General features: G+C 39.5%; 1 protein-coding gene across 1 annotated transcript in view; it reads left to right on the top strand.

The window, feature by feature from the left end:
• Window positions 1-20,536, top strand: part of RNF150 (ring finger protein 150) — a 187,677-nt gene extending 167,141 nt beyond the window's left edge. Inside the window, exon 7 of the mRNA XM_074950904.1 lies at window positions 13,980-20,536. Coding sequence (XP_074807005.1) covers window positions 13,980-14,098 — 119 coding nt within the window. The 3' untranslated portion in view covers window positions 14,099-20,536. The remainder of the gene's footprint in view (window positions 1-13,979) is intronic.
• The last annotated feature ends 2,823 nt before the right edge of the window (window positions 20,537-23,359 follow it).

Below are 23,359 nucleotides of genomic sequence, written 5' to 3'. Positions count from 1 at the left end.
CACATCATCATTTTGTAAAGATGGGGGTGTAGGGCATTCCCCCGAAGTACAGAGCGTCACAATGTCCCATTTAAAAAGAGATGTACTTTAAACGATTTTAAAGGTTTTATTTGGACAAGACATGGGAGAAAGTGCTTGATTTACAGGAGGTACTTTTCTAGGCTGCTGTTTAATAGTCATGCATGTATGTACGCACACTCTCATTTGTTAGAATTTTGTCCACTAACATGAGCACTGCTGCAAGAGATGATAAAATCTTGAAGAATTCTGATCCAATTAGACATCATTCTACTCTTGTCTAACTCCTATTCTATTTGCAGTTTCATCTGGACATAATTACTTTTAAAATTGCTTGGCTTTCCTATATAAAGTTAACTCCGTGTTTTGCTTAAATCAAGAAATATTTCCACATGCTTTTATCTAGACAGTAAAAGATCCACAAAGAAGACCCAGAAGACATTGAATGTGCTTTATTTAAGGGGAGGGATAGCTCAGTGGTTTGAGTATTAGCCTGCTAAACCCAGGGTTGTGAGTTCAATCCTTGAGGAGGCCATTTAGGGATCTGGGGCAAAAATTGGGGATTGGTCCTGCTTTGAGCAGGTGGTTGGATTAGGTGACCTCCTGAGGTCCCTTCCAACCCTGATATTCTATGATTCTGTTTTGTCCAAAACTGAAAGGTTTTGATACAGTCTCTTTTTCTGGCCTAATGAAAGGAAGCCTGGTCATAATAAAAACAGCTCTTTGCCACATGGATTAAATCTTTTACTCCTGTGGCCTGCAAAGCCTAAACTTTATAGCTCCTCAGGATTGCTAAATGTCCTTTGACCTGGGACTTTGTGATGATGTGTGTGCTCTTTGGTCTTGGTTACATATACAGTATTTACAAAATTCTCGAGTAAATGTTCATACTTAAGAAGAAAGGGTGTTGCCAGCTGTGCTGATTTACTTTACCCATCTTGCTTGTACCAGATTCATGGATAGACCATGGCTGCCAGTATAAAGTCTAATCTGTTAGTCTATGTGTTGGCCACAGCTTAATCTACTGCATTCCCCTGCCACCATCAAAACAAAAAAAGAAACCCTAAAGTGAGCTTGAGTAACTCTAATCTACATGTATTGTTAGGAGAGGTATTCAAAACTGAAAGGACGCCAAGAAACAGGAACCTTACTGTGAAATTCACCCTGTGCAGAAGGCCAACACAAAGCCTATACCCCACTTATGTCCCACTTATGACCTCAAAAGAGGATATAGGCCTTAAGTGATGCATGGGCCATCAGCAAAGGGGTAAACTTCACCTTTAGTGAGAAGCAAACTAAAAACATAAGTTTCAGTGCTAGAACAACTACTGGTAGCAGGTAAAAGTTGGTTGGCAGGCAGGATATGTGTGGCTAAATCTTTAGGTAATCAAGTGGGTTACTAGTGTGTTCAGAATTAGGACCATTTCTGTTCAACATCTATATAAATGAGCTGGAATGTAGAACTTATTGCATGGTGTGAAAGATTGTGAATGACACCAAGGCAGAAGAGAGATGTGGTTGATTAGTCATCTCTAGAATGCCAAAACTCCTTTTCTTCTTCTTTCTTTTTTTGTGAACCAGCTCTTGTAGCTTTTAGCTGACATCCAGCTGTCAGTCTGCGCTGGCAGAGGGATGGACGACATAAGTTAATTTTTTTTCTAAACTGGGTATAAACAGTGGATGATTTTAGTTGCTGCCAGATATCCATATTTTTCTCCTTAAGAAAGGAAAAATACTTCATAGCTTAAAAATCTTGTTCAACTTCTGAGCTACTTTTGAAATATAGTTGAGTTTTCCTTTGTTTAAAAAAATTGTTTGGAACCTGGAGAAAATGAAAAATATGAAAATGACAGAGCAACTTCAGGTTACTTACTGTTAGGGATGTGTTTACTGTACTTTCAGCACTGCCTGGTGGTGTATCATTTTCAGTGTTTGCTAACGAACAATAGAGGCAATGTCCTAGCTTTAGATGTGTCAATCTGGAGTTCTTTCACTTTCCTATCTGTAATCATGAGCTAAGACTGTATTTCCATGTGTGAGTGGGTGGGCTGTGCACATGCAGCAAAGGAATTATAAGCTTTGAAAATAGTACACAAGAAACCCAGCATAGATAATTTTCAAACTGAGGTTTCCTTTATATGTAATAACCATTCTATAGAATTTTTGAATCATCCTAAAGCCTTTAAAAGCAAATTATAGACATTCCATAGAAATAAAAAGAGAATAGAAAGGTCACTCTTTATGAAATACTATAGATTTTCAAAGTAATTTCTATACTCTGTTAATTTTATCCCCATTAAAATCTACAGGACTTTTCCATAAGAGATGAAAGACCTGAGAGTTAAACCATTTTTGTTCATTGCTAATTCACATATTGATGGCTGAAACAATTTTGTGGCAAATTGAATGTTGATTATTGTTCATTTGAGATTTTTCATCTACCATTAAGGTTTCTCTTGTATGTTTTCTTTTTCTATGGATTTGTGATTCTTGATCTTTAATCTAAATACTGTACTTTAGTCAAACGACTCCAGTTTCTTTTTGTTATGCCTGCCCATTGTATAAAAGTTTAAGCGCATTTAATGAGTGACATTTTTACAAGAAAGAGAGTTGAAATGGTCAAATGTGGTGAATCATATAAGTGTTCTACATCCAGGGCCGAAGCTTGCAAATCAACCCATAGACCATAGAGGGCTGTGTCATGGTTATCACAGTGGGGGTGGGGAGAAAAGGAGGCCACAGCTCAGCGGCAGAGCTGTTACTACAACTTTCAGGCTGCAGTAAATCTCTGTTGTGCCTGAACCATTCACTGCATGGGTAATAAATAGCTGGTAAATCTGGGTACAGACGGATCCCCCCCCGACCACATATCCAGCCTGCCTAGCCTTCCCAAGCACAGCTACGCAGGGTGCTCCCATGGCTCTTGAGTGCTCACCTTGCAGATGTTCCACATCCCCATCGCTGCTTCCATTTTTTATACACACACTGTACAGCAGGACCTGGTCAGTCCCATTGCATGTGAGGCCTTTTACACTGAAAAGAAAGGGGCAGGATTTGCCCTTAAGTTAATATATATTGGAATTACCTTATTTTCTTGTTAGTGATACAGGAGATGGCATGTGGGATCAATACTGGGAACAAGATGACACTCATGCTATGTTTCAGACAACATACATATATTTCCTCATAAATTATTTTTTTCTTTCCATTCTGTTTGCTTGAATCAGGAACAATTCAGCAGCACCACCACCACCACCACCCGTGGGTAGTAGTAATATTATTCTCTACTTGTGCATATTACCACACTAAATCCCATGATCCACATGCTTCCATTATGTATTTGTGTATGAGACCTTCTCTGTACTTGCTCTTGGAAAGCTGGTACATTATTTTCCTGGGTAATACTTTGCTAGTGACCTTAGCTGTTGAGAGTTTATGCAGTAAAATATACCCACTGAGGCAGATTTGAAAATCAGTGGCACATTTCCAAGAGAAGCATACATGACCAGATTTAACAACAGCTCTAAAAGTCATTCATAGTTTAAGAATTAACAAGAATTGCCTTCAAAACAAGCTATTCATTTTCTGAGGGGTTGGAGGGTGACAAATCGCAGAGGTTAAATAAAAGGGCTCTGTTTTCGGTTGCCACAGCAATCTTAAAATTCACATGATAAAAATGACTTCTCACCGTACATGAACTATAACGTAGTCAAATTTTAATTTTTAAATTAAAATTGACATTCTATAGACTATTGCTGGTGGTGCCCCTCTTTCTGAAAAAAGATACCATTTGTGATCCATAGCCGGAATGTAATGCAAGAGACATTTCCATCACATTTTCACAGATGTATCACATTACTTTCACCCTTTTACTGTTGCTCACCCAAGCTTCCTTCCTTACAGCCCTGTTTGTATCCTTCCTTTTGTCTCATCCATGTGCTTGGTGTCCACCTACCTATGCACCCAGCGCCACTTCTCTCGTTCTCCCAACGCTTCCTTTAAAAGCGCTTCTTTCATGAAGCCTTTAAAAAAATGTTTCCTTTGCCACCTCAAACTCAATCCATATAGCCAATGTACGCTGTGTCTGAACAAGACCGTAAACTTGTTTGATCAGGAACCTTCTCCCCTTGTGTTTGCAGAAGGATAAATAAAATAAAATAGACATAGTAGCCATTAGCATTCATTCATCTTTCTGACCTTGGTATACACATATTAAATTGTGATTGGAATCTTATACTTTTGGATTTAAAAAACCATCTTTTCTATAATAGTCTAGCAGTAGACTGTAGATTATGTAGCATATATTATATACTAGTAGTACATATGGGAATATGTATATTAGTAACTACCTTTATTTCACTCTTCCTATCACTGATATTTTTTAAGTGGCATGCATCACAATTAAAGATTTCTACTCCCTTTCTACAGAGCATACACATGTACTCATTTCTTAACTTAGTTATTGTAGAAATCCTTGCACTGTTTGTGATATAGTGATAAATGCTTCATAATCTATGACCAACCACTACAGATAGGTTTATTATTATTTTAATTTGTATTGCCATAACCCCTAGAAGCACTAATGATGGCCCAGGATCCCGTTGTGCTAGGTGTCATACAAACACAGAACAAAAAGATGGTCCCTGCCCAAAAGAGCTTCCGATCTAAGCACAAGACATGAGACGACAGATATATAAATAGACTGAGAAGGGAATACTAGGAAACAATGAGACCGTATTGGTCAGTGCACTGGTGCAGGCACACCAGTGACATACCCACAACCACCTTGACAATGGTTATCCTGGCAAAGGAGAGTGTTAGGGAGGATAATGAGGTAGTGTTGTGGATGTTTGAGGCGCTCCTCCCAAGTGTTAGGAGCAGCCTGGGAGAAAGCACAAAGGTGCTTGTTTAACATTTAAGCCATCAATGGAGGCTGCCATCTTGGTCCAACTGGAGGCAGGAGTTGACCTCTCTACAGGGAATGAGAGATGATAGGTGAGGTCAGATAGGCAACATGAAAGTGAAGACAAGCAGCTTATATACAATGCAACAGAGAAGGGGGAGCCAGTGGAGGGATGCAAGGAGAAGGGTGACATGGTCCAAGCGGTGGGCTAGGAGAATGAGCTAGATGGCTGTGGCTTGTTTGGCTGTTGCTGGAGGCTCTTTCTGGGTGGGGCGCTGGGCCTAGCTGCCAGGTATGTTGGTGTTGGAGCTTCTCCTTTCTGTCCTCCTGCTGACCCAATACTCAGCTCTGGGGCACTGCCTCTCCACAAGGCTGTGTAGCTGGGCACCAACCCACTGGAAGAGCTGCTTGAGCTGATCACTGTGTTGAATGAAGGAGGAGGAGAGAGTTGAGCTACAGTAGAGCTGATAAGAGTGTGGGAGGGGACCAGGAGGGAGCAGCAGAAAAAGAGAGGGGGGGATACAAGGTGCTCCTTTCTTTCCCTGCTGTTGCTCCTGCCGGATCCTCTCACCCATAGGAGTTCACTTCCCACACCCCAGCTTATGGGTGTAACTCAGCAGCTGCTTCTTACGACTCACTCACTGAGAAGTCCCTCCCTCTTGGGACTTCGGATCCCCATCCCTCACCTTTCTTAGGTAACTGCAAAGTATTATGTATTAAAATGGTCTGATTTCAATAGCATCTGTTTGCTTCTCTCCATGGGGTTGGTGGTGTGCGTACATGTATATAATATGTATAAAAGGTACTGAAATTGCCCTCGACAAAGCTATCGATGAACTGTCAGGACATGACACAGCAATATTTAGATAAGCCTAAATAGGTCAATGCCGCCAAGGTTTTTACACCATTTCAGTAGCTGGAAGTGAATTATATAGTATTTAGGGATAAACCGTTACGGCAGCCTGTCAGCTTGCGAAGTGGATCAGCTGTGCCCTGTTTCCAAGATGGCATTTCCGGACATGCACTCTGTGTTCAGAAGAGCCACCTAGCTGATCCTGCCTTTCATTTTAAAAAATGGAAAATAAGGCACAAGTCTTCCTTGACAGAATGGTTGGTGTTCATGCCCACCTGTAACCATTAACATTTGATATTTCTATATACGGCCATACAATGGGTGTACCTGGGTGTACTGTATAGAGAGATTAGGCACAGTCCTGCTCTAAGGCCTCAGTCCTGCAAACACTTAAGCACATGGATAATTTAATGCACATGAGTAATCCCGTTAACTTCAATAGGACTATGTGTCTCAGCAGCGTTACAAGGATATGGAAAGTGTTTTCAGGATCTGGGACGTTACCATGCCACAGGGAAAAATTACATTTGTCAAAGGGACGGGAAGGAGGGAAATATGCACAAAATAAAGAAAGCAGGTTTTCTTGTATCACATGTTGCACATTATGTATGTTCCTGATTGTAAATATGGGGCTGGTAGCACCTCCTATTGTTAAGATTGCCCAACACTTCCTGTTATACGACCCAGTTTACAGTTGCTTACAACTTTGCCAAACTTCAGCCATTTGGGATGAAATGTTACATGCCAGGTGTCCTCCTCAGGCTGAATTTTTTTGAAAATTTCAGCCCAAACAGTTCAGCTGTTTGTTTTCCCATGATATATATAATATATATGAGAAAGGGGAATGTCTTAGGAAGGTGGGAAAGTGACTGACTAATTTTTGGAAGGAAGCGAGTTTGAAGCACAACTTGAACAAGAAAAGAGGGAAGAGAATAATGTGGCATAAATGATCAGAGAAGACATTCCAGGCATAGGACACAGCATGGGAGAAGGCATTGAGTTGGCTGAGGGAGAAGAAAGCATACATGAAAGAGATCTGTACAATACCCTTTAGCTGCTGGTAGGTGATAGTCGATGTCAAAGATATTCCATAATTCGGTATGCTCAGGAAGGGCCGAACTGAGGTAGTATAAAGACTGATCCTCTCTCCACAATAGAATGCGTTCCCATGCAATTATTCTTGAAGTCTTTTGTGGACAACGTGGGGAACAAATGTATGTAACTTTTCCCAGTGTTACACCTGACTTCTGTCTCAATAGGACTTTTGCAGAACTTCTTTTTCCTGAGGAAGGGGTGGATTTTAAACTAAAGCCTGCTTCCTTTACACACTTGAGAGGTCCCATGGTTATCAGATGTGACTATTTCCTTGAGTAAGGGATCCAGTTTTGACACTATCTTTCAACCATAGCTGAAAATAATAACAAAAAGTATTTCACTGTTGAGAGAGTCTTAAAATAGGACCAGTAATGCTGACATTTATTGTTTGAGATGGCAGCACATAGTAGTACATCAGGACTGTTCTGGCAACTGACCTAGAAATATGCTTGCCTGAGTTATTAAGCATCTGTGTAAAAGATTATCCTTTTGTACTGTTAGACATTTCTTATGGAAGAAAATACATTCACTTATTTAAATATTCATGGTAGGGCACTAAATTTGTGCAGAATATATCAATCTGGGTGGGCAATGGGGTAGAGTCAATGTAACACATGGCTTAATAGTTTAAAGTCTAAAGTTAGGGTCCTAAATATAAGTAGCCTTAGTTTCAGGAATGCTAAGCACCCACATATCCCTTTGGGAGCCACAGATAAAAACCAGGCCATTGTTGTTTAGAAGCCTAAATATGGATTTAGGAACCTAACTTTAGGTTTGAAAATTTTGGCTACGGTGTGCAGGATTTAATGAATCATAGAAGAATGGTGTTGAGAAAGGGCAGGTGGAATACAGGGAAGATGGGTTGGGGAACACTGCTGGCTTCCCCCTATTCCACCTACCCTTCCTCAGCACCATTCTTCTAGACGTAGTACCATCATTTGATAAGATTGTCCCGTAGTGTTACCAGGACTGGGTGAATGATTAGGGCATAAACATGAATCTGTCCAAATAATCTGTATTTACATCCCTCAAAATGAACCCAACATTGAATATCAGATAGACACTTTTGTCACAGCACAGGCATCATCGTCTCCACATTACAGTACCCCGCATTCTGGGAGCCCGTTGCTGGAGTGTGGACAGGGGGAAGAAGACAGCCATCTCCCCATGTGGCCAGCCAGAAGAAAATATCCCTGTGCTCCACCAGCCCTTTCAGATAGAATAGCTGCGGGATGAATTCCTGGTCAGGATTATGGATCTTTGTGGAGAAAAGTAGAAGTGAAGTTCTGTGGGTTCACTCACCTCCAATTCTGCAGGTTGAACATAGTTTATTGCAGGGGAAGGAGTGTTATTGCATCATCATCATGTTATTAGTAAATAAAAATTAAGGATGAAATCAGTAGGAGTTTTACCATAGACTTCATTGGACCAGGATTTCACCCTAGGTGTAAAACTGAACATAAAAAAAGACAATATGGGCACATTTTCAGTCACAAATTCTGGTGGGACAACAGGAAAGAGATGTGGTGTCTGGCATCAATATATTGCTTTTTTGATAGTGCAGAATGTACTTTATGCGGGAATCATAGCTGTATGAATTGTTTCAGGTCATTATGTTCCATTCTTTCAGGAATGCCCACGATTTTATATTATATTTTTTTGGACCCTCTGTTTTCAAAGTCATCTATACAGGTCACAGAGTAACAGCCGTGTTAGTCTGTATTCGCAAAAAGAAAAGGAGTACTTGTGGCACCTTAGAGACTAACCAATTTATTTGAGCATAAGCTTTCATGAGCTACAGCTCACTTCATCGGATGCATACTATGGAAAGTGAGCTGAAAAAGATCTTCTTACTTTCCACAGTATGCATCCGATGAAGTGAGCTGTAGCTCACGAAAACTTATGCTCAAATAAATTGGTTAGTCTCTAAGGTGCCACAAGTACTCTTTTCTTTTTATACAGGTCATTTTATCCTTCAGAGCCTTGTTGTGGGTAGTTACGTTCAATTTGATCTCAGTCTCATTCAGGAAAAGATTCTAGTCTCCACCTCCATATCTCTTGCTAATTTTCCTGATATTTTCCCTACCATCAAAAAGGTTCTTTTGATATCCCCTATCTCAGAGGTTATATAGCGGCTTCAGCATTTTCCTCAGTATCTTGTATTCTGAAGCATTTCCCCCACTCCTTTGCTCTCCTTTTATAGACATCTAAATGTTTCAATCAACATTGTTAGCTCCAGTGTAGAGAAACATGTTAATAGAAGTTTTATAATCCTTCCCCCCTCACACATACCCCAGGGCAAGTTTGTAACTGAGCCCTTTTCCAACAGCTCATTAGCCTGCAGTTTTATGAAATTCATTATTGCTACTGTTGTGCAGGGAGTCACCAGATGGCATACTCTTACAATTTATTTTTCTTAGTATGTGTGCAGGGTACAGTCTGGTATAGTTGTTAGTTTTGTGATGCAGTTGCATTGAGAGTGGTGAACAGTAAACTCTCATTTTAATCTCACTAACAAAAATCAGTTCTTGAGACATAATTTCTTCCTAGGAACTGGGCATTGCTGCCTTGGTTAAGATTTCTGAAAGATGGGATTGCTTGTGTGCCATTTGTGACCACCTCTGTTGCAGGACTGAAGTATATAGTGCAAGGGTATATAGTGTACACTAAGAAAATACCATAACTCCATGGGACTGACAATCTTCTGCAACAGGAAACCAACGTGCAAGGCCCTAATATGTACACCTGCTCAGCAGAGGGGTGACAGTGACAGTAATATATAAAGGACTAGTTTGGGCCTGGCCCCTCTCTGGGTATGAAAAGGAGGGAGAGGGCTTGAGGAGTATTTTTTTCCTTTCCCAGTCCTACCTCTCTGCTTGGTGGCCAGACACAATAGATCAGATTCTCATCAAGATTACTCAGATTTTCACCAGAATAATACCACTGACATCAGCAGGGTTAATGTGGATTTATACTGAGCAGAATGTGGCTCAGTGAGTCCAAGGGCGCTGCAGAGTTAGCAATACTGTTGGAACTAACCTCTGGAAAGGAGGCAGGTCAACATCCACTCTTCCTTACACCAGCCAGAAAAACTGGCCAGACTCGGAGAACAGTGGACAAAGGTTGGTGTAGCAGCCATATTTTCTGCCCCCCGGGGCTCCAGGAGGCAATTCTATCTCCAATTTCCCTTTGGGGCAGGGTGCTTCCATATATCACCTAACCTGAGGTAATGCCTTAAAGCTAAATTTGAGCCCCAAATTAGAAATGGGCAGAAACTGCAAAGGTGGGATCTCTATCTAGCTCTGGATCCAAACTTCCCCATAGTTTGAGAGTGTCTGAGTGCAGGCTTAATTCCACCCCTATATAAAATAAACAGTTTTGAAACTGGATGAGTTTCATGAGATGGCATTATGAGATCCTGTCAAATACAGTGTATTTTGACTGGATATTTAGATTTTTAGATGAAGGGCTCCATTGACTTCCATGATCAATGTATACCAGCTGGCCTAAATAATGTAACAAACTCTGTAGTTGTAAAATGTCTGACTGGATGATGAAATCAATGTGTTTATATTTATATATATGCCTTCAAAGTCAAACATTTATTATCCTCTGTCAGGAATTGCAACGTGAATTAAAACATCAGGGGGCAACCCAAGAAAAGTGTATTTAGCACAAATAAAAGCCTACATTTTAGGGTAGGCAGCATTGTCTGCACATAATTTTAGAAGTGTTGCCCCCTGCAAGTTTTTTCTTACTTCGTAATTCATGTGACTGTCATAAGATAAAATTATTAACCCCCAGTAGGTTTTGTACCATCAGTTTAATTGTGTGCATGAAAGATTGGACTCCTTAGTAAGCTGAATTAGTTCATGGACCATTACTAAAATATAAGGGAATAGAGATCACCTTTCCACTGAATAGTTTACTGCTGTGGCCCAAGTTTTTAATCTACAAGAAAAAGAGAATTTTGGCTTGAGTTACTCTTTGGCAGCTGAATTATACCCTTGGTGACAACTTTCATTTAAAGTGTAATAAACAATACTTCCCGTGCTTCCTTAAGAGAGGGTATAATAACAGAGTGCTACCTGAAAGCCTGGAGAAGGGAAAATGGCAAAGATCTTAAGATTTATCTAGCTACCCTTTAGCATAGAGAACAACCTATAGTAGTTAAGTTTTCTGGTATATGATATTTGGGGCCATTTTTCCAGTGTGGACCCACTGGTCATAATAGCAAAAATGTGCATGCTCCCACTGGGTCCAACACTCAGGTTCTGCTACCTTTCTGCCCCACCGAAGTTAGGGGCTGCTGGGGATGGCTTGGCCCCAGGTATATGTAGGAGCAGCCTGTGGGCTGCCCTAACTTTCACTGGTTAGAAGGATCCCTTAAGGCCTATTTCAATGATCCAGGATTACTTGTGTGGAATGCTCCAGCCATACTCCATTAATAGCTACTACGCGAGGGGGTCAGGAATAAATAGGGGTACTTTTTATTTTCCTTCTGTTTTTGAGCCTTTAGCATTCAAATTTTCAAGCTTTTCTCTGCTACCATAAGGGCTAGGATGTATCTTACGCTGACTTAATAGGGTTTGAGCCAATGCCTCTTGCAGTCAATGGTTGAAACCCTCTTTGCTTTAGTGGACCAGAATCAGGCACTAAATGCATAGAGATACATCTGCTCTTTTGCATTGTTCTCACCTGTTAAAGGAAGTTCAGTGCTGAGCCCATTAAGTGGCAGTGTCACTATGAAGAAACTGGACAAAAATCCTGGTTGTCCACAACCTTAATTTCTTTCTTGCCACCTTCTTCTCACTGTATTGAAATGGGTGGCTACAGCTTTAAGTTTTTTAACTTCTGCTTTGATCGCAGATGAGCTAATCCCCTGAAAAAATGAAAAAGGAAATATTAATGCTACTTGGCACTTACGTAGCACTTTCCATCTTTGAAGCATTGTCCAAGTGTTAATTGTTATGACCCCTTGCGTCATTAGTCTGATTGGATTCTATTTCTGTAGCAAGGAAGGTCATTGTAAAATGACTGTACTTGGGCAGCAGCTTATTGTTTTTTAAACAAAGATTAATTTTACCCAGTGTATTTCATAATTCCTACTGTGATTTTTTTTGCCAAAGGAAAATAAGCCTTTTATTACCGAATAGAAGTGAACAGGTTTGAAAAGATTTCTCGCACCTCTGAACATGGGGATGTTAGGAAGTCTGTAGGTGAGTCATAGTGCTATCATCATCACTGCTCTGTCTTCCTGCTCTGGACACTGCCACGGTCTTGCCATCTCTCCCTGGAAAAAACGGCACTAGAAGTACTTATTAGATGATGATGTAACATCTGTATGGAAGGGTCAGCATGGTTGTTCAGAATACCTGTGTATAGGGTGGTGTAAATCAACTAGTTCATCTCTACCTCACATCTAGTTCAGGTTAAAATTACTTTTGTCTTGAAAATCCTCCAGCTGACTTTTAATGTGATTAAACCATATGAACAATGGAATATATTGTCAGTGAAATGTAAAATGTAACATATTATGTCAATTTGTTTTGATTATCATTTTATTTTTTAAAAATCCTAAACTATGAAACGTACATTAATATACGGGTAGTCTGGAAAGTTTCTTTCAGGCATAGGCAGTTTTTATTAATAAAGATGATGTCTGAGGTCTCAGTGAAATAAACATTTATACTTTTTCACTGATCTAACAAATAATCCAACAATCTAATGTAATTAAAGTCCATTAATGTTTGCATCCTAGATTATTCATTCAGTAAGTACTCCTTTTCCCTCCAGTGGTAATATTTATAGCCAAGGCAATGGTCTTAAACTTTTGGCTACCGTGATACGGTATTGATGGAGGTGAGTTTATACGGACAGATATACTTGTGTGTCGGATTATTTGTTTTACAATTACAAAGTGTATAAAAATTGAAGGTGAAAAGTTGCAGGGAAGAAATGGCACTCAGTAACTGTTTGACTATGCACTAACCCAGCTGTTCTTAATTTTTCTTGCCAAAATATCAAGTCTGATGGTAGTACAAACAACAATAGACACACCTTTTCTTTAATAATCACAGTTAGAATCTTGCAGTTGTTGGGAGGAGGATGAAAAAAGATTGTACTCATTTACTTTAGGGTAAATCATACTGTATTTTTTGCTTTTGTAGTTTGATTGAGGTATCATTTCATGACCTCATGACAATCTCACATCCACCTTTAGACTTTTTGTTTTAAATTTCAGTCTAGCTCAGATTCTGTGGTTCAGTCATCTGCTCTAGAAATGAAGTTTAGAAAGGAAGAACTACCACAACTTTAACTACACTGTATCATAACAGTGAAACACTGTCAAATCTGTTTGTTTACAATGACAATTATGAAACAGCAGCCTTCTTGCAAAAGATCCATACTGTCGATTGGCGTTGGCCACCCAAGTGACCTTTTGCCCCTGGAAGTCTCCCCTCCCTCTTTTCCCCCTCTCCCCCCAAGACCAGGACATGATGGTTTTCTTATTTGTCCTCAAAATAATATTAGCTTGATCCTGCAGTCTTTTGGTGTGCAGATCTCCTATTGGCTTCATCAGTGTTGAAATACATATACAGTAAGAGCTGCAGGATCATACCAAAAAAGTGGTGAACTTCCTAAACATACAGCATAAGGTGATCAGGTGAAGGTTAATTGATCTGCTTCAAATTTAGTTGGGATCAAGGTGAATTAAGGTAGAAACCCTGGGACTGATGGGTCTGGAGCTGCCAGAGTACACCTGGAAGACTGAGCAGGAGAGAAATGGGGGTAGCGGATATATATTGGGAGGAAGTGTCAGTAGAATAGCAGGAAGGTCATGGAGACTAGCAGCTCTACAGGAACCTTTTCAGAAGTGGAAGAGTCCGGCAGAAGTTTTTGTTATCAAGGCCCTTTTTAGCCTTACTTCACTCTTGGCCGGAGTTCATTGATTTTAAAAACATCTTAGAGATTGAATAGAGTGAGACTCCAGGATCCAAACACTGGGAAAGCTTGGATCTAGATTGTGGGCTTATCTCTGGATTTAAATATCTGTGGTAAACTGACATAAAGACTTGAACATTAGTCCCTTTTCTTGTCTTCTTCCAGGTGAACATGAGCCAGCAGTCAGCAGTGATTCTGATATATCATTGATTATGGCGATGGAGGTGGGACTGTCTGATGTGGAGCTTTCTACTGACCAAGACTGCGAAGAGGTGAAATCCTGAAAAACAAGCAGAAAACCCTACTAAACTAAAGGGTAGGCATGAGGGGCAGGGACAGAGTAAGCTTTCTAGAATTTGGACCAGTCACACACACACACACACACACACACATACACACACACACACACACCCTCTATAACACTATCAATCCAGTGCACTCCATTCTGAGATGGTCACGAAAAAGCAATAGCAACAGCTGTGTCTACCTGGATGCAGTTTTATCATCTACATGTGTCTATTTTGTTCACGTGGAAGATGAAAGCTTATTGTTTTCCCACATGCTTAAAAGCAATCCTGTACCTCTTCAGTGGCTCGTAAGTGTACAATTGAAATGACAGCTTGAGTGTTTTCTACTCTTGTTCATTGTTTTTTTTTTAAAAAGAAGATGATGTTTATTTATAGTTGATTATCGATGGACACTGTTTTTTTTCACTGACTGATCCCAGCTTTTCCAAGAGTTCAGTCTGAAAGTTTGAATTCCTCTTCTCTGATCATTTCATGATCTGTCTCCAGGATTTATTATTGCCTTGACATTTCTGCATGAAGTATGCATGGCTTTGAAAAGAAACAGTGCTTCAGCACTCTGTATTAATATGAAGCCTATTTTCTTTAAGATTTTAAAACCTTTAAAGTGAGTCTTGGAGATTATATCTTCAAGAAGCCTTTACCCATGTGAGTTGAAGCCCTCAATTAATTGACATTGATGTCTTGTTGTTTGAAACTGCATTATGTTGGCTTCCACTTACAGAGCTCGATTACATGCACAGACAGTAACGTGTAAGAGAGAAAAATTAATGGCACTAAACTTCTTCCTGTCCTTGCTATATTTTCTGCCATTAACAGCCTCTGGTATTAATGGCCTTCCTTGTGACTTCCTTGTTCAGTAGCTGGAAAACAAGATCTAGTTTAAAATCCGGTACTTCCTTAAATTTAAAAACAAAAATTAGCAGACCAATGAGTGAGCAGTTTCAAGAGAGCGCTTGGTAATCTTCATGTGGGTATTTGTGGCTGATGGAAATAATTTTAGAAAAGGTCTGAACTGCAAAGAGGACTACAATGTCAATTTCCAGAATAAATAGTTAAACCCAAGAGCAGCTGGATAAATTGTTTACCTTCATATTTTTAAGTGCAATTTTTGCACATCATTGTTAGCAAACACAAGGATTTAGGTGAATCTTCAGTTCACTGCTTTCTAGAGACCTCTGAATGTGGCAATACAATGAGTGAGATGAATTACTGGTATATTTGAACCTGAAAAAAATGTCAGTGGAAGAATTCAGTTTTTTTTCTGGCTAATACATTAAAAATTAAGTCGTCATATGAATGCCAAAACCGAAGTCTTTAACTATTACTAGCCTGTCTTTAACTATAACTTACAGAAAGGTGCTACTTATTGCTAATTATTCAGGTGGCAATTTTATGATTCAATCAAAATAGTCAAGTGCAAAGGAGGACTTTCAGCTTGTTGTTTATAAGAGAGGGAACATTTTCTTTTGACAGTCAAAAGATTTAAATCACATTACCCCCTCTTGAGCAGGTCAGTAGAATCAACAGCACACAGCTCAGATACAAATTGCAAGGAAAGGAAAACTATTTTCACTTAATTGTATTATAGCAGAATCTCAAAATGCCACTATGTTCTTTCAGCATTGCCATTTTAATCTCCTCTCTTCAGGCATATATACTTTAACTATAAAAGTTTACTCCCTGTTGAAACATGGCACATGAGGTCTTACACTAGGAGAAATTTGTTTCACAATATTTTTTTTAAAAGCTGGTTGATTCTTTCTTAAATTATAGGATGGGGCTGAGAGGAGGGAGAGAGAGAGTTTGCTGGACTCTTTTTTTGTCCAGTTATGACTCAAACAATTCCTTTTGTAGATGAAATTTTGAGTATTCTTAGTCCACACAAGTGAACTAGGAGCTTTCGGCAAAATAACTCAAGCTAATAACAATTCAAAAGTGTGGCCGGTGCACACACTGTTACAGTTTTTAAAATATATCTTTTTGTTTTACTAAAGGGACACAGTCAATTGGAAATCTAGTCAGTTTGAAAAGCAAGCTAAAGATTGCGTCGGACTCTTCAGCTGCTTTGGGTCACCATTGCCCATATTTGTGGTTTTATAATCAGATTTTTTTAACTTATTCTGTTCGCTGTTTCTCTGTGAAAGATCCACACTAACCTCAGGGGAATGTGACTGATTGAGGGTGAAGTACTATCCCTGGGCACAAGGCAGCACATAACCCCCACTTAAGCTCTAGAAATAATGCTGAAATGGAATGTAAGTGATGCATAGGCCTTCTGCACAGGGATGAAATTCACCTAAATTGGCTGTACAGGGGAAATAAGGAAACTGATTATACACAAAGAGCTCTCAATACACAAAGAAAACAAGCTGATGAAGTAGAGAGAGAAAAAATTCACTAATCTCTCCCAGTTATAGTCGTCTTAGGTGTTACTTGGATCAAGAATAAGTTAAAAAATGTTCAGAAAGAAACATGATGTTTAAGTTGAGTGTGACCCTTTAACATCAAAATATTTGCAGACTACTAATAGACAGAACAATTCGAATCATCCTTAATGCTGGAGCGTGGATTGCAGTGGAGCTGTCTCAAAGCATTTATTGTATTACAAAACTTTTGTTAAACTAATGTCAAGGGTGAGCATTACCAGTTATCTCTAGCCATCTGATATTGGGATGATCCCAACAGTAAGGCAGGTGAGGTCAGTACTTCAGTGAGAGATGAAAGAAAACCCACACTGGAGCAGGAAATTAACCTTTTAGTCAGTGCTAAATCACTGACCCAGCAATAGCATTAGAGGTAGCTATGCTCAAGGATGTGCCGTCTTTCCGGTCAGATATAAAACTGAGGCCTGGCCTCCTTCTGGTCATTTTCACAAGGGTTGTAGTGTCATGGCCAAATTGCAGTTTTTAATTCCCCAATTCCACCTGCTGTTGTTCTGTGCACTGTTCTAAGCCTGCCAGAGCAGTTACACTTCATTGGGGCCACAGTTCAGGTCGGCGTTTAAGCACGTACTTAAATTCATCCCTATTCAAGAAAGCACTTAAGCACATGTTGAAGTTTAGGAATGTATTCAAATCCCCTTGATTTGGTCTGTTTAAAGCTAAGTCCATGTCGTGAATGGGGATGCTTTCCTAAATCAGGACCTGATTGATAAAGTGTTCTTTGTATTTAAAATTTGTCAAGCACCTTGAGAATCTTTGGCTGAAAAATTATTACATTGCGTTATTAAACCCACAAAATCACTGAAGTTAGTGTTAAGATTGACTCTGTATAACTCATCGTTCTGTGCGGAGGTATACTGTAATACATATAGGCCGCAATCCTACAAATATTTATAGGGATAATTAACTTTACTCATGGGAATAGCCCATTGACTTCAATGAGGTTACGCACATGAGTAAAATTAAGCATGTATGTAAGAACTTGAAAGATTAGGGAATATTATGCAAGATTACCCCCTGCTTGGACCTCCCTGTAATTCCTGCATACTGTTATGTTTAATATTGGGGGTCAGTATTAAAGGCTCACTCCAGCACTGAATATCCATTGACTTCTGGGCCTCAGATGCTGGCTGTACAGCCAGCCTACCTCCTATCCAAAAAACAAGTCAGTCTGCCCTAAGGAAGTGGAGTGTTCATGGAAATAATCCTCCTCCCTCAGATTGTAACGCTCTATCTACTGTCTGTTTCTCTTCACCACTGCCATACCTGCTGGTGCTGCAAAGCCCATGGGAGTTACTAGCTACTCCTAGGACTAGAGTAACTTCCTGCACAGTGTCACTGGCTGGGGAGACAGATCAATGCTTTAAAGGTGTCTACAATAGAAATGCTACAGCTGCCGCATTGCAACTGTATCACTGTTGAGCTGTAGTGTAGACACTCACTACAGCAATAGAAGGGGTTCTTCCATTACTATAGTTAATTCACCTCCCCGAGAGGCTGTAGCTAGGTCGACAAAATAATTCTTCCACTGACCTAGTGCTGTCTACACTGAGCCTTAGGTCAGCTTACCTGCATCTCTCAGGAGCATGAACTGTTCACACCGCTGAGCAGCATATCTAGGTCAACGTAAATTTTAGGTGTAGACCAGGCCAAAGTAAAGAAAATCCCTACTGTGGGAAGAGAATCCTCTTGCTTCTCCCCTCTCTTGCTGTTCTTTTCATCCAACTGAGTGTTCCTCTGATTTCCCATTCACAATGTGGGTGAATGGTGAGAAATCTTCGGCTTCCCCCGGATGAGTTTCATACCAAAGAATACCTTCAACGCAGCCCTTTAAAATGTCTTACAGTTGCTGAGCTTGTTCAGTATTCTGCAGCAACATTCCCAAAAGCCATCGAGCTGATCAGAGACTGTGACTTCACCTCTGGGGAACGGCCAAGCTTGGGCAGCCATGTAATGCAGAGATTATTACTGAGGGGCTAGTTTCTCCTTTGGATAAGCAGCAGGCGCTGCAGCTGTGTAACTTAGGAAAGCTGAAGACTCTTCGGTTGAAGATGTGAATTTGGGCAGACAGAGCCCACACTGTGATTTTCTCATGGTTTTTGTGGGTTTAATTAAGCTACATTCCAAAAGACCAGTTGAGTGCATGAACCATGAAAATGTGCATGGACAAAACCCTGCACTTGGGGAAAAAATATGCACTCACGGGTTACCCAGTTTACACATGCTAATGCTAGTTTGTGAGCACAAATATGGGGCATGTGCCAGCTGTGCATCAATTTTTCCTGACTCACCCATTCTGCAAGGGGCTGAAAAATTGGCATGAAATATTACTTTTTTTCTGATTTACAGTAGTTTTAGAACGTGGCGGGGAGGGACTGGGTTGATCATAGGTCAATAATTTGTAGACAGAATAAATTGATATTCATCTTCCTGGTCTCTACAGTATTGAATTCTCATGTGTATGTGCACAGACAGAATGATACGATTTTTAAGAATTAATTGTAATGAAAACAGAGGGAGATAGACATTTAGTTAGTTTTTGAGTTAGAGATAGTGACACAAAAAAGCTAATTTAATAGCTTTTAAATTGTTTAATAGTTTAATTGAAAACTACTGAATTCGTATGTGGGGCAAGCAAGGAGAAGGACTTGGTTCCTATCACCAAGGTGATAGTGTTGTTAGGAGGTGGACCTAGGATCTCCATAGGAGGTTTTCCACGGACTTCAGTGAGATGTGGATCCAGCCCACAGGAAGCAGTTGTAAGAGGTTAGTATTTTAATAGAAACTTGTCACTTGCTATATGAATAATTAGTGATATAGTCTCATTTCTGCTAGAGGTGGACCCAAGTAACAGACTTGAGATCCAGATTGGAATTTGAACTATCCCAAAGTTTGTGTGTGTCAGGAACCAAGATTTGGTTTAGGCCCATCTCGGGTTTCTGTTGTTTTATTCACCCTCCTCCTCTTCTGAATCAAAACCATCTTGTCTAATTATGAATTCTTCAATTATTCAAACAGATCTGACTTGCCCTGAGAAGCATTTGCAGACTGCTTTACACCTGCATGTGGCCTTAATTAGCAAACCTCAGCTACTGATTTTCCAGAATATGGATTTTATTTGCAGTTTCTGTTCAGTGTAGAAACGTTAGAGTGCAGTAATTTGTTTGTATAGCTTTTCAGACACGCAACCCTATGAATTTTCTCTGTTTAATGTACGTTGCATTACTTCTGCCAGGAAAATTTGTGATTAAAAGGCAATGATCAGGGCACAGGCTTTTATATAACACAGGATGCAAATCCTGGTCTTGACGATTGGTCAGTGTTGCAATGACAATGCATGTTATGTTATGTTAGCCCACCCCTCTCTCTGCTTTCTGTGTTGCAGAGGGACGGTGGCAAGGCCAGGATAACACCAATCCTCAGCTGCATTTTTTGCCCAGGTGGATGTTGCCAACATAACTTAGAGCAGCCATTAGGTTGCTCTAACTCATCACAAGAGCCCTAATCTTCCCAGAATAGCAACAAACTCATGAGAGTGGAAATGTGAGCTCTTTGCCAACTTTGTATAGCACCCCTGATTTGTGCTATATGAAGTTTACCCACAGCCCTAGATCTGGCCTGTACAACATATAGGGCCTGATTTTTAATTCACACTAAGGCTGCTTTACACCACTCTGGCAGTGCAAAGAGACCTCAATGTAAACAAGAATGAGGGAGTCTTCTTTGTCTACAACATAATGCAGTTTAAATGCTCACTAAAAGATAGTGCCCTTGTTGTTTGAGGGTTTCAGGATAACCTAACCACTCATATCAACACTAATGAGGCCAACAGTCTAACACCGTGATTGTTAAGGAAAACTGAGCATTGACTAATTTATTTTAGAGAGCCAAAGAATTTAAGCATATATTGGTCAATTAGTGTCAAAGAATTTAATTGGTTTGCTTAGAGTAATAATTTAAATAATGAAATATTTTATAAGAGATAGGAAGGACAGGGTGACACTGTTACTTTAGTGAACTTTTTTCTAATAGCAGCAGTTGATCCAACACAACTGGTTCTTTTATTTTAGCACATTGTTGCCTGAACTAATTGATAGTTTTGCAGTTGAAAAAAGAACACCGGATGGACTTTAGTCTGGAATTTGTTCATGTACCAGATGGTACTTATTGATTGATGAAGTGGATAGTTAGGGAGAGGAGCGCCCTCTGCAGCAAGTTTCTAATCTGCCAGCTAGAGTTTTCAAAGGACTTACTCATTACAACCAATACTAATTCTTCAGGAACTGGGAATTTTTGTCGCCAATAAAAATACTGGTTCTTCAGCAACTGAAAATGTGGTCCATATTTTAAAAAACAACGTAAAAGGGGAAGGTGCATTAAGGATGCTGCGAAGTTTCATTGAAAAGCCAATGAAAGAACTTTTCACCTGAAAAAAACTCAGTATTTCTCAGATATGTTCTTTGTGATTCGGTGGAGTGAATGCAGGAAAAAAGGAAGAAAGAACGTTTTTGCTTATGATTTTTAAAAAGGCATCAAAATCAACATACTTCTTTGCTATGAATGTAAAAGGTTATTACGGTTGTGAAATATCAGTGTTTTGTATGTCTACATACTCCCATCCTTACTTCCTGCTTTATGTTAGTTACCTGAAATGGCTGTACCATTTTATAATTAGAAATATAAAGAGGGGATAGGGGTTGGGAGGGGTTGTTACTTTTTTAGCGAGATGTTCCTTGTATTTAGTGAACATTGAAAATGATTTTGTACTTGTCAAAATATACATTCCATCCATTTCCAGAAAATAATTATTTTTATTTAAAATAGTTTTTAAACAAAAACAAAAAATAAATGTGGCATCCACTTAGCATGTGGTTCATGAACAGAGCAAAAATATTCCGGTCTCCGGCAATGGCTCCACAGGTTTCTCTAGTGATGTATATTCCAGCAGACCAGTACCAGCAAATGCCAATAAAAAAAAATAAAAAGGAAAAAATAAAATATTTAACTCCGTGGTGTATTTTATTTTGTGTTTCAGAGAAAGACCTGCATATCTTACTGAAATGATTTCCAGTTAGAAAACTGTATTATAATAGTGAAATATTAAAAATTAGAGCATAATCCTGCTTCTCATACCTTCCTAAAAGCTGAAGCAGGATCTGTTGTTCCTACACGCAAAATGTATCTTTTGTTTTGCTGAAGACCTGCTATGATTAAGGTGTATTTTGCAGTGAGCCTCCTTAGCTGGCTTTACAATCCGTTTCTGCAGAGCCTACAATGTTTGCTGTAATGGAAGTTACCCCTTCACCTCTGCATTAAGAAAATTTTCTATCATCCAAACAACCTCACTTTGATATGTGAAACATCGAACGCAAAACCATGAAGGAATTACATGGTGGTATTTGCATAGACAATTTTTAATTAAGCATTCTTTGCTAGCTGTGAATTGTCTGCCTATACAATGCAGTTGTGGTTTGTGAAGCAAGACATTTGTCTAAGCTTTATTTTCTGTACAGTATTGCAAATGTATTTCAATTGTTAGTTTAGTCTTTGCTGTTATTTTATTATGCATACATCTCCCCCTTTAATGCACTTTATATCTCTTGAAAAATATGGGAGTCAGAGAACTATCATCTTTAAAGGGATTTGCCTGAAATCAAGAGGCACAAACTTTTATTTTGCTTTAGTACATACTGTAAATGCTTAAGAGCATAGACAGTGGCTCAGTTGGGGGAAATGCTGAAATGTTAAGGCTGATATTTGGAAACATTATTCAGTAGTACCACCTGGCTATTTTTGTGAGAGGGTTATAATGTAAATATGTGAGACTCTGTTATGTACTAGTTAAATATTGCAGCTATAAAAGTTAAGATTGTGAATTCTAAGAAATTTTATTGCGACTTTTTTTAATAAAAGTGGATCTGATTACTGTGTCATTCATATTTCCAAGCTGTAAATCTAGCTTTTGTTGATGTATGAAAATTTCTAATGCTTTCTTGTTGAGTTCTTCTTCAACTGAGTTTGGAGTTCACAGAAATCAGTTGCACAACCAGGCAAAAGTAAATAAATAGTTCTGCTGATTAAACTCGACTGCTGCTATTGCAGTCCTTTGGAGTCTTCTGATGAGAGACTACAAATTGTGCACCAGATAAATACATCCACTAGAGAGAAGTTTGAATTCATATGGCTTGTTACACAGGTAAGATCTGAACGCAGGTTTTCCAGAAGTGAAAGGCTTATTCAGTAAGCTACTGCACTAATTAGCCCCTCTTTTATATTTAAAATAATCAAATCATGTTTATGCTCAGTGGACTGGCTCGATGCTGCTAATGCACAGATGGAGAAGATGTTAAACTGAGGAACTTTCTCCTCCCCAGATGCTTTCCGTGTGGAAGTAAAAGATGTGATCTGTCTGTTAAAGTGAAGAATTGGCTTGATGCCCTGGTTATCTTTTTCCTCTCTCACACAGCCATGGACATGAGGCCTTGATCAGTGCCCCCATGATTCAAGTCTGCAAAGCTGTATGAGAGCTTAATGAGTTATGTTGGCTACGTACAGAATCATGGCATGAACAGAAACTACTTCTCTTTAAGAAAATTAAAAGTGTATTTTAGCACATATGAAAAGAGCTTGATTGAAATCTCTGGAGGGGAAGCACTGCTTAGCCAGCAAAAGAGATACTGCCCAAGCAATGGCAGTCCAAGCTTCATCTTGCCTAACCAACCCTATCCTGGACTATCCATCTGCAGTAATTTAAAGGCTGCTCATTTTCTGTGCTTCTCTCCTGAGATTGCCAATA

Source organism: Natator depressus, chromosome 4 (genome assembly GCF_965152275.1).
Source record: "Natator depressus isolate rNatDep1 chromosome 4, rNatDep2.hap1, whole genome shotgun sequence".
NCBI classification, from domain to species: Eukaryota; Metazoa; Chordata; order Testudines; family Cheloniidae; genus Natator; species Natator depressus.
Note: the sequence above shows the minus strand (reverse complement) of the source record. Positions and strands in the feature narration are given on the sequence as shown.